Consider the following 12,986-nt stretch of genomic DNA (forward strand, 5'->3'; position numbering starts at 1 on the left):
ATTTAAATTTTGCTCTCATTGGCGACCATGAGATAGGGTGACTTAGCTTGTCGAATCCCACGAATTGATCTGCACAAAACAACAATGATAAAAAGCATCAAGCTACCACAAAACAGAATACACAACAAAGCACAAGAATAGCTCTCACCCTACCCCTTGACGAAATCAAGGCATGAAATCCACAAGGGATAGGCCTGACATAATGTGATAGAAATTGTGAGCAAGTTGCTAACCAACTACTCTAACACAAAAACTGGTAATTGGGGCCTACGTGTACTTTGCTTTGTAGTATTATCCTCTAATAGCTTCTCTAGCTCCAGTTGCAATGGAGAGTCTATGACCTATTAAAAAAAAATAACTTTCTTTTTTAGTAAAGAGAATTGCTCTACACTATCCAATTAATCAGACCCCATCTCAAACTCTATTTGTAGATCTAGAGAAAAAAGTCCCTATGCAAGTTTATGAACCCACTTTAGGAAAGTTTGCTTGGTTTCTTTATTTACATCCTTTATGAAATACTCGTCTTTTAGGACTCTCTCAAAACTAGCCCATGTATTTCCATAATCTATGTAGTTGGACTCTATGTGGGTCCAAATTTGATAACAAATAATGCTGGTAAAATATATCGTCATATTATCTACCAATATACTCACTAACTCTAGCTTCTTTGCATAGAAGGGAAGAAACCTAGAAATATTTTTGCCATAACTCTGTCATATCTACATCACTTTCTATGGAGCCTTGATTAGATATTTTAATGTTTACTCAACGCATGAGTTCTCATGAAATCTTAGATATATGTTGTATTTAAAACAACTTCATCTTCAACTAGTTCTCCCATCTTGTAGACTTTGAGGTAGGCCTTTCAAAGTCAAGTTCACCAAATGTTTGGGGGTCTAGAAAGGTCTAGGCCTAAATCCACTATGGATTAAGGAAAAGAGAAGTCTAACGGAAGGAAGAAATACTTGAGCAAGGACCCTTGATTACACTTTAGAACATAAATAATAGATAAACCCAAATAGAAAAATATTAATGCTCTTGGAAACTCTATACAAATGCTATAAATTCCTTCAAGAAGCTGAATACATTATACCTAGGATGATAGCTTAGGTGTTGTCTTAAATGATATAGTAGTGCCACTCTTTCATCCTAGAAGAAATTATAATAGCGAATTCAAAGAAAGCACTTTAAAATACTATCGAATACCCTACCGAAATAGATCAAATATGCATTAAAGTAACCCAAAACCACTTTAGCTATTCTTTTTGGTAAAAACCCATGAGATCTCTTCAATTATAGCCACAAAAAACCCTCTGAATCTTGAGTCACCTAACATAATAGCTAAAGATATCTTCAAATCTATCCCAAAAATAAAATCTTGAGTCGTGGAGGCATCCGTGAAGAGGTAGAATTAGTTGTCTTTACTTCAGCCATGTTAATCACAATACTAGATCACTTGTTTATTTTCCTAGACCTATAACAATGGATTAGATCTCTATTTATAACCATTTATAGTAGATTTTGTATGCTTTTACTATTGCTTTTAATGTTTTATGCCTTCAGAACTATTGTTGTTTGGTTTCCTAACTCAATTCTATGTTTGCTTTCATACTCTATATTTTAGTTTTCAATCCTTGTCAATCGTTGATGCAACTCATGCAAATTTTCTCATGCATGATAATTAGCACATTCTATGCAAAAAATGTGGTGTATTTCATGGAGGTCTCTAAAAGACCATTTCACACTAGTCATTGGTCATAGTTCACACCTAAATGCTCCTTGATAGTTTAAATTGATCCAAATAGACTTGTGATTGTCTCTAACAATTAATTCTGGTCAATTGCATGTCCAACACATGAATTGGTACTTTACATCGTGGCATACACTAACTTACTCTTAATAGGTCACATAAATAATTGAATAACTCATCCCATAGATGCACACTAAAATCTTGTAGCATTGAAAAACATGTTTATTTTCACACTTTAGACATGGAATTTCTCGACATCATTGGGATCTTCATTACTATGAGAGAAAGTTTTCTCCTTTGTATAGGCTACTTTCATACCATTGTATCCTTTTCATGGGTGCACAAGTCTTTGATAGGTAAAGTTGGGGTCCTATTTTTTATTTAGATTTTGGGAAGAGATCAAGCCATCTAAGTTGGTGCTAATCCAAAAGATCCATTGTTGGATGGAAATAGGACCCAAAAAAGAATCCTTTTTTATTATGACACTTAGAATTGCATGATTCCACTTGACTTTACATTCTTCTTTGTTGTTTGATTTTAACACCATCTACCATGCACAACATAACTAATACAAATAGACGATTGAAAATCCACTAAGTAAATACATAAATTCTTATTCTCGCAACAATTAAATATATAGTATAAAACGCATAGAGACACAATGTCTCTCCTCTCAAAACAACTAGAATTTAAGAAAAATAAGAAAAATAAGCTATATTTCTCCAATTTCTTATATTCCACATGTATGCATGTGCAACAATTACATACATTCTCTCTCTCTCTCTCTCTCTCTCTCTCTCTCTCTCTCTCTCTCTCTCTCTCTCTCTCTCTCTCTCTCTCTCTCTCTCTCTCTCTCTCTCTCTCTCTCTCTCTCTCTCTCTCTCTCTCTCTCTCTACTCGTGCATAACAAGAAGCAAGAGAAAACAATAAAACCATGTGGTAGAGGAGAAGAATGAATGAAAATGGAGGAAGGAGGAACATCGTTACATTATGAGTATGACACACTTGAAGGAAAGATGTGTTTAGAGTGAGTACAAAAAGGGAAAGTTTCAAGTGTAGGTAAGTTTTTATTGTGTCAAAATATTCATTGTAATTTTGAAGGGCACTATGGATATTAATGTATACTGATAGACATACAAACATACGTATTGACACATTTTTTCAACACATATTCGAATGCTAATACGAGAATCTTCAATATTTTCATTACACCATCAGAAACTAATATTGGAATGCTTTGCATTTACTATACTAGAACTTACTTTACAATTTTCAAAACTCTTACGTGAAATGGGAAAATGGGAACAAAGGAGACTCCTTTAACTTTTGTTCATATGTTTAGGGTGCACTTAAAGCAAGAATCTTTCTAGTCAACCATTTTATGAGGTGAGTATAATCTTTCAAAAACTTATTCAAAAAAAAATCTCATGTGATTATCTTGACAAATGTAAGTCTTTCTAGGGTTGAAAGGTTCATAACCATGACACCCTTGTATTTGTCATATGATGCTACATGCAAAACATGCAATTATTTGAAAGTGCATCACAATGATACTTTTATCATGGCTTTTAATTACCCCAACAACTTAAACAAGATGTAGACTAGCGTACTCATGAAGTTATATGATTGCATGCCTAATAGAAATTAAACAAGTCCTCAAATAGGTTTCAGAGTATCATTCTAATTGGTGCAAAGAGAACCTTGCTATTGAGTATTAAAAACCTAAAAAAACTAGGATATCACTTAACTTTTCATTTAGATTTTCCAAGCTTTTGAATCCTTAGTAGATTTATAACACTTTTAGTGATAAAAATTTGAGCACATGGTCTTGGCATTTTTGTATACTTTAGTTATGTTCTTATGTGTATCATCTAGTCACATACCAAGTAACTACAAGATTATTAGTTGCATGGTTAACTTTTATAGTTGATGCTCACTTGCTTCCACTTTCAGTTTCTTATTTTCTTAGTCAAGGGTGTCCTAAGCTTGGATGTGAGACATGAAATTTCAATTGGCACTTGTCATTGCTTGCTACATCTAAAATCAATCTACATAATGTCTTTCCATTACTAGAAATTTATACGCAATTACCTTCATTTAAAAAAGAAAAATAGCAATGGTGGAAATGTGTAAGAATTTGAAGAAAAAAAAGAGAGATGTGAACAAGCAACAAGTCAATTGGTTGGAGGGGTGCAAAGTGCAAGTTGGATTTTCTTCAATCAATCACTCCATCAGTGTAGGGGGAGAGAGAGAGAGAGAGAGAGAGAGAGAGAGAGAGAGAGAGAGAGAGAGATTCTCTTCACACTCCAAGCATGGTTCTTTACGTTAAGCTCCCATTATTTGAGGGTTCAAATCCTATCTTTTTTTTAAAAAAATTGCTCTTAAAAATATGGCTTGTCCCATGTGGGAAACAAGTCTAATCATACTTGTCTAATGATTTTGAAATAAATAAAATATTTGGTTGATTTGGAAAGGCTTCTATAGTTGCCACCTAAGATGATGTTGAAGATGGTGCTTTGGGTATTACCCTACTAAGACTCTTTAAATCTATAGTATAGCATATATATATGTCGAGACATAACATACTAGATGTAGATATAAGTTAACATTGAAATAAATACAAAATGACTATAAATCAATGGCTCCACATCATATTATTATAGGGGATGTTGTAGAGTAAATTGGAGGAAGCTAGAGGATCCTTGCAACAAAGAACCTCTTTTTCTCAAACCAACCAAAAAGCTAGTTTACATTTTATTAATTGTTTTCTCAAGCTTTATGAAGTGGACAATGCTAAACAGACATTAACGACATGATATGAATTTCCATTTATGTCAATGCAACCCCCATAGTTTATTGTATAACTAAAGATTTTCTAATACAAAATAAACCTTTTTGTGGAATATGATTGAAGCCCTTGGAAAAGGAAGAATGAATTGGTTTTGACAATTGACTGGCAACAAAGAAGTGTAACTTCATGTCCCCATTTCCTTGAATTTGAGAGTGGACGTTTGGTTGGAGGGTTGAGGGTGAGCGAATTTTCTTCCTGCATATACTTTTTGGAATCCGAACATTAGGTGATGTGTCGGGGAGAACGCCCCTGTGCTAAAAACTTGTCCAACTTAGTTTGTAATGAGGTCAACAATCTATCCAATTTGCAAGGTATGTATGAGAAATAATTAATTGGATTGATTTGTATGGGAATCCTTCTCATTGTAGACGGGGGAGGCTTTTCAAGACTTTGAGCGCATCTTCTCCTCGTCTTCTTGTAAGATTGTAAGTCAACATATGCATTTTAAAGGGAAATTTTTCTTTTCAAATGTTTTGGATTTGTCTATCATGGGCTTAGAAAAAGAGTGGACATACATTTTGCTGTGTTGGCGTTAGTTAATAATGACTTGAATATAAGATACTGAATGCAAAGTTTCGAAATTGATCTGCGTGACTGTTTAAGGATTATAGAGAGAAGCGAACGATTGCTTACTGATAATACATACAAATGGCGCAAAGTTATCATAGTCATCATCGACACCTCCTTACATTAAGCCTCGGGTTGATTCAGTGCTTCTCATGCTGTACTAGACCTCGCCAGCAGTTAATTACGGTACACTGTGCAGCGTTAATACTGTTAGTTTTCTTTGCGAACATTAGCTGGGGCGCAGCTGTCCCCGATCATCATGATCAGCCTCTAATGATCTCCGGAGCAGGTGGGCAGTCGTCCCAGTTTCTTTCTCAGTTTCACTCTTCTTCATCGATTGTTTAATTACGTGTGCATATTAATCATCGATGGATCTTACGGCGCAGGGACGGATCAGGCATCCTCTCCATCGGCCGTGCATATTACTCATGGAGCAGATGTTTCTGATTCGCCCTTCACTACCCAGGTCTGTTACCTCCTTTAATGTTGCTTTCGATTTGTTAATAGTTGGGAAAGAGAAACACGGGCGCGTGAACAACGCAGCTAATTAAATGACTCCGGAAATAACATAATCAGAAACGATAATGGCGTCTTGATTCTTGCGATTGCGCTGATCCATGATACAGGTCAGAGCTCTAGCAGACTATGGCCCAGGACCAAATAATGGCTGATTGTGGATTATCTTTATTACTAGTGGCTGAAATGAGACATGGGCAATCGGACTCGGCCCGAGAATGTGTTTTTCATTGTAAGCAGCTTATTCAACATCTTACCTGAGCCAGTTCGTTTGGGCCTTACCTTTCTGTTTAATAACCATCGGGGAGAAGGATACATGAGAGAGGTACTGGCACGCGGACACGTGCATGTATTACACGTTAAAAGGCGAACACTTAACCTAGTTGCCAAGCGTTGCAAGGCTGGTATTTGAAGCCTAATCTTAACATGTAAAAGTAGAAGAGTTTAAGCTGTCGATACCATTGCGAAGGGAAGTGTCAACATGAAGTCTTTGTTAAGTTCGTTCAAACATCTTTTAAAGACTTGGGACTGTTACAATACACCATGAGAGAGTTGTGTCGCATGCCCTCCAACTTTTTTATAGGCTAGATCGTGAGTTGAGGATGATGAAATAGGTCCAAGAGTTCTATCCACATAAGCACTATCCCATTGCAATACTCCAATATGGAAAATACAATGATGCTCAAGTTGGATCCATAGTAAGGGAAGTACGGCATTTTGCACACACATCATGGGTTCGTATTGGTATGGACCTTAAAGGTAAGCTAGATATGAAAATTTTGCAACTTCATAGAGGGGTGTGTGTGTGTGCACGCGCACACACACATCCTCCCTCCCTCCCTCTCTTGCTCTCTCATACACACAAAGCATAAACATATTATGAGAAACAAATTTGAAGAAATAAAGAGTTCTATAGCAGAGATATCTCAACAACACATCAATATGAAGAATGCCCAGAAACAAATTGCAAACCCTTTCACTAGAGAAGCTTGATGTATACTCATCATACTTGCAAAAATACAAGGAGTTTGATATATTCTCCATACAATATCATAGCCCACAAATCCTGGTGAAGTGGGGTACATAAAGTGCATCCTTTACAAATATTGAAGAAAAAAATTGATGTCAATTATGCCATTGTGATGTGGGCCACAAAGGGCTGCAATTTGAGGGACTATATAAACAAAGAAATTCTCATATTCTATATGCAATTGACATCAACATGAGAATCAACAAAAGTAAGAAATGGGAGAATTAACAAAACTAAAAGGAATTACCCTTTCTAGACTTAGAGTCATTGACCCCCAACCTAGCTCGAGGTACATATAGTGTTTTTATTGATAATGCTTTTCCAATAGACTAGGATGGAGCCAATGTGATGAATGTCAATGGAAAACACATCCTCCTTTCACTTGGCTTTCTAAGCTAAGGTGTTTTTATTGATAACGCTTTTCCAATAGACTAGGATGGAGCCAATGTGATGAATGTCAATGGAAAACACATCCTCCTTTCATGTTGGTTGCCGATGATAAACATATTCTATAAGCATAAGGTTATAAAATTTAATTTCAATCAACTCTATGTCTTATCATCAAGCCTGTGTGCATAGCTATCAATGAGTTCATGCAAAAACCACCAAAAATTTTTCTTCTATTGTTGCCAACCTTCCCATTGGAAATGAAGGCCATGGGAATTGGAGAAGATTATTTTCTAGCATTGCAACCATAACTCACCTTAACAATGACAATAAGTCCTTCATTCAAATCTTTGAGAAAAAATCTTGGACAAAACGTTCTTTGGTCCTTCATTGATTCTTTCCATTTTGTATTGCCCACTACATCAACTTCCTTAGCTTCCTCTTATTTTTAGCATTTGAAACACCCCTAGAGCATGAAGAATACCATACATAGCAATCCCAAGAAATGCTACTAGTCATGGAAGAACATGTTGAATATATTATCTTAAGAAAAATAGCAACCACCCTAGCTAGTAGTTTCTAATTCTTCTAGATCTTGACTAGTGAAAATGAGATCCTTTTGTACTCCTTGTGATTTGCACATGTGACATCTTACTGTCATTCAGTAATTCACAAAAGGTTCTCCACAATGTAATCAAGGATTGAGATGTTGAGATGTCAAGCTCAACATGAGCTATCACCCATGTATCTCGATGATCATATCTGCATTCATACCACTAATGTGGTTGATACCTGCATTGGCATATCATTCTAGTGATACTTTAAAGCTACCTACGTTATGGGACATTAGTTTGTCCACCTACTTGAGTTATGGGATATCTATCTAGTCATCTTTCTACTTAGTGTGCTCACACAAATGTGGTTGTTTTGGTACCTGCACTAGCATATCATTCCACCGATTCTTTAAAGCTAGACATTAGTTATTCCACCTACCTAAGTTATGGGATATCTATCTAGTCATCTTTCTACTTAGTGTGCTCACACTATGAACCACTTGTATATTATGTATGTTATATTCTCTCTTATTCTCGATGATCATATTTGCATTCATATTACTAATGTGGTTGGTACCTGCAATGGCATATCATTCCCCTAATACTTTAAAGCTAAACATTAGTTAGTCCACCTAAACACAACATTAGTGAGTTTGGGAATCTCCCAATTCCCATTTTTTGAATACTCAAAAGGTGGCACCCAGATAACATGCCTCTAAGTTTCTCAAAACCTTATGATGTGACCTATCTTTGGAAAGCACTTGAAAATTGGAATCTATTGAGCTATAGAGCTCTTGATTTGGAGTTATAGTGGTCAAGTTATGACAAATCCAAAGATTTGACCACATGTCCTAAACTTATGGGAAATTCCCATATTCCCCAATATGGTGTTCCTACCTAAGTTATGGTATATCTATCTAATCATCTTTCTACTTAGTGTGCTCACACTATGGTTAGCTTATATATAATGTGTGTTGTACTCTCTCTTATTCTTGTAGATTCATATAGTGAAGAAGAAGAAGGAAGAATAGGGTTTCAGCTTCCTATCTACTGTGTGTTCCCTCTGACATGTGTTTTGTGTCTTACAAGAGATAAGATTCCCTCAATCTCCCCTCGTCTTTTCATGATATCAAAGTAATGTTCAAGAAGCAAGGAGTTGTGAGTTGCAAGGACAAGAGTCTACAAGAAAACCCTACTATGGAGCACACTTATCAATATCTCTCTCATACAATCTTTGATTAACAAGCCATCTTCATGTACTCGAGAGAGTGTTATAGACCTCTAATCTCAACATATGTTCTCAGATTCACATTTTGGGTGCATTTTGGCCTTCATTCGGGGAGTTTTAGACTATTGGTATACGAATCTAGTAAGATTAAAAAACTCTACAAATCTTGTCATTTCGTAAACAAGTTGCAAGTATTGGATGTAGTAGACAACATTTGGATATTGTCAAACATTATAAGTGTTGCTCATGATATGGTTCTGTACTGACTTTAGTATGGGTGATAATTTACCTAGATTAGTAGGTTGTTGATAAAGGCAAATTTGTGAGTTTTGTTGCACAAGCTTTGAGGGATTTAACTAGATTATGAAGCAAGAAGTTATACAAGCACAACTTCCAAGCTTGGAGGCTCTAATTAACTAATTTACTTATGGGTAAAGGTTATTGGGACTATATGAAAGAAGATAATGTTAAGGTTGAAGAAAAATGCCACACCTGAATAGACTGAGGCATTTAAGGAATGAAACCAAGGTGCTCAAAAAGCTCTCTACTAGTTTTCCATCAATGTTTTAGACAATATGACTGGGCATATACAAAATGCAAATAGTCTTGTAGAAGAATAAAATCACCTAGTCAAATAGTTTAGTACAAATACCAAAGCTAGAAAGTTGTATTTGAAGTCCAAGTTAAATAATGTAAAGCTCTTGGATCTATTAAAGTGTAGATTGATGGTGATACTATAGTGGCTATATGTTTGGATGGCTTCGAGGAGGAGTACAACCAAATGTGAACCTCCATCAACACAATATTCATCATCGTTGATTTTGCAAATCTAATATCTATGTTGATATCAGAAGAGAAAATTTAGGAACTTTGCATCTTCATTACAAATCAAAAATTTTTTTGAATAGGTGCTCTACTCTAACACAAATAAAGGTAGAGGCTGTGGTAGTAAAGGCTACTAAGGTGGCTATTATGGGCAAAATGAGGGGCAATCTAGAGCAATCACATATTAGTGGTAGAGGTCAATGTTGAGGTAGGGGAAGCCATAGAGGACATGGTAGATAGAAAGCAAGTTATGATAATAGAAAATGGTATAATTATGGTCAAAAATAGCATATTGCATATGCCTATCTAGAAAATAGAAGAGGTGAAAATTACACAAATGGGAGAAGACATCATACAAATTATACATCTACCAATAATTACGTTGATAATCAAAGGTTGTTTATTATGTAGCATATGATGAATGTAGTAAGTATACATGCATTAGCAATAATGATAGATGATGTATGGTATGTGGATTTAGGTGCATCTAACCGTATGATGTCTCATGACCATAATAGAGAATTTGTGAATTTCCCAAGTCCCAATTTCAAAAAAGTGATAAATATTTGATCATGTGGCTAAATCTTGATCCATACTTGAAAGTGGAATGTGGGAAGGTACCTTATATAGTATTTAAGGTAAACTCCACCTATAAGTAAGACAACAAGATTTGACTATGTGGTTAAATAATAAAGATATTGGGGGCTTCCAAAGTGCATGGCCCAAAAGATAGTGCTCATGGAGAATGATCAAGAAAAATGAAAAATCTTGAAATTCTTGGTTTTATGGAAACAAGTTAAAACACAATGCATCATATTGCTCATGTTTAGAGTTTCCCATTGTCTATGTAGGATGGAAAAGTTAAGTGTTTGGTTGATGTGCTACATGTGCCGAATATCACAAATAATTTTGTTTCTATTTTTAGAAAAATGATTGAGCGAAGTTTGTAAGTAAAGCTCAATGAGAATAGCTAATTTATAGAAGATTTCAAGAATGTATATAAACTAGTTGCAAAAGGCAAGTGTGTCGGAAGGATGCTTATCTTGGATATAAATATACCTGAGCTAAAGGCTACTATGTTTGCACAAGTTCTAGGAGTTGTGGCTAATGTTGACATTTGGCATAAACATGTTGGCCATGTAAATATACACCAGTTGAAAAACATGTAGTCTCTTGAAATTGTGATGGTTGGGCTTGCCTAAGTTTAAAGTGGCTCATATGCAAAAAGTGTGTGAAGAATGCCAATTGGGAAAACATGCAAGGCATGCATTCCCTCATGATAAACATGCAAGAATATATTTACTTGATATTGTATATTCAAATATATGAGGTCCTATAAACACTGGATCAATAGCTGGATGTAAGTATTATCATACAAAGAAGGTATGCGTGTACTCCATGAGGGAGAAAAGCAAGGTGTTGTCTCACTTTCAGGGTTTTAACAATTTAGTTGAGAAGAAAATAGGTGTGCAAACTAAGTGTCTAATATTAGATGGAGGGGAAGAGTACTCCCCAATTTATTCAATAACTTTCTAATAGAACATGAAATTCACAAGTAGTTTACATGTAAGTACATTGCAACGGAATGACACTGTTTAAAGGAAGAACATGCACATTTCTCAAATTGTAAAGGAAGTAATTCAATGTTCTACATAGTTCTACAACTTGTATTTTGCAAAACATATGCCTCAAATTCTGTAATAATGTGAGAATAAGGTCCTTCTCCTCAAATGAGATACTAGAGAAGGTGTAGAAAATAGCAAAGATAGGAAAATGGCTAATTGTAGTGAATGGATTCGGAAAAGAAATGGAAGGATTAGCAACACATAGAGGCTCATCCACTACTAACACAAGAAATCTTTTGTACAATAGCTACATAGCCATAGATATGAAACATGAGCATTTGAACCCTCTACAAATTTTCCAAAGGGAAAATGTTGTTCTAGCATTAGACATAGAGCATAGAATCATGAATTGTTTCCATTATGTTCTTGCCATCTCCAAACTCATCATTTATTTCTAAAAATTTAATCAATTGAGGTTTTCTCTTGTTACTTATGTATTGTTTGCATTGATCACTTCATTTCATAAGAACACATATTTTCTCCATTTTGCCATGATCTAAGGATGAGATTTTAAAATGTGCTTACACATACATTATGTGAGCACAAATTTGTATTAGCTTATCTATGGAGATTGCAAGATAGTTTATAAAATCATTCGTCAACAATAACTTTATGAACCGTTTTCATATACTATGGACTTGTTTGAGATATACATGATTCTCATGAAAAGATGGGGGGAGAGAGAGGAAGCTTGAGCTCTTATACAAAACACACAAAGAGAATGCACTCAAGATAGAAGCTAAAACCCTAGTCTTTATTATTCTTCTCATTATTCACTCTAAAAGAATAAGAGAAAGTACAACATACATAACATACAAGTGGTCCATAATGTGAATATGCTAAGTAGAAAGATGACTAGATAGATATCCTATAACTCACGTAGATGGACTAACTCATATCTAGCTATAAAGTATCATTGGAATAATATGTCGATGTAGGTACCAACCACATCAGTGATATGAATGTGAAAACAATCATCTAGGTACATAAATACTGAGTGTTAGCTCATGTTGAGCTTGGTAGCTCAGCATTCCCCCTCAAGCTCAACTCGCTGACTTAAACTCCAAGTAAAATGCAAATGAGAATATGATGGAGGTTCTCTAGACCATACCTCCTCTGCAATTTGACAACCAATAGTAGTGCATGGGGATGTCTCTAAAGCATTTGAGTAGTTTTGCAATGGGCAAGGTATTAAGCGTTAATTGACCATCCCTAACTTGTTTTTCCACCTCTTCATGCTCAAACTTTGACAATCTATAAGGAGGCTTATTTATGGGCTTATGGGAGGGTATTGAACCTTACCACTTCCTAGGATGTCCACTTTGTCATTTAACATTGTAGCTCTTGAGATTATTGTGGAGCATTTAGATATCCAAATGTGTTGAAAGGTATTAAGTGTATTCATTAAGGAATTCAAGATTTTTTAGTAGGACTAGGGTTTTTGGCATGTGATAAGGCAAAGAGTTGGATAGAAGAAGAAAGTTCTAAGTCTTCTATCCATTTTCCATATTTAGGTGCTCATGGATTCTAATTCATTCCCTTTCATGTGTCCCAAGACTTTATGTTTCTATTGATTCTAATTTCAACAGTCACATGTTGACTTGCATGAGCATAAGATTACACTTTTCCTCGATTTTAACTTTGTGCAACATA

General features: G+C 35.3%; 1 protein-coding gene across 1 annotated transcript; it reads left to right on the forward strand.

Moving 5' to 3' along the window:
- Positions 1-5,212: 5,212 nt before the first annotated feature.
- LOC148014085 (uncharacterized) lies at positions 5,213-6,205 on the forward strand. The gene is made up of 3 exons (XM_087667257.1): positions 5,213-5,457; positions 5,555-5,634; positions 5,795-6,205. The coding sequence occupies exons 1-3, from the start codon at positions 5,250-5,252 to the stop codon at positions 5,837-5,839; spliced, it is 333 nt and encodes a 110-aa protein (XP_087523383.1). The 5' UTR covers positions 5,213-5,249; the 3' UTR covers positions 5,840-6,205.
- Positions 6,206-12,986: the final 6,781 nt, after the last annotated feature.

This window comes from Lygodium microphyllum, chromosome 25, assembly GCF_053477565.2.
Source record: "Lygodium microphyllum isolate KBCC chromosome 25, Lygodium_microphyllum_v1.1.10, whole genome shotgun sequence".
Taxonomy (NCBI): Eukaryota; Viridiplantae; Streptophyta; class Polypodiopsida; order Schizaeales; family Lygodiaceae; genus Lygodium; species Lygodium microphyllum.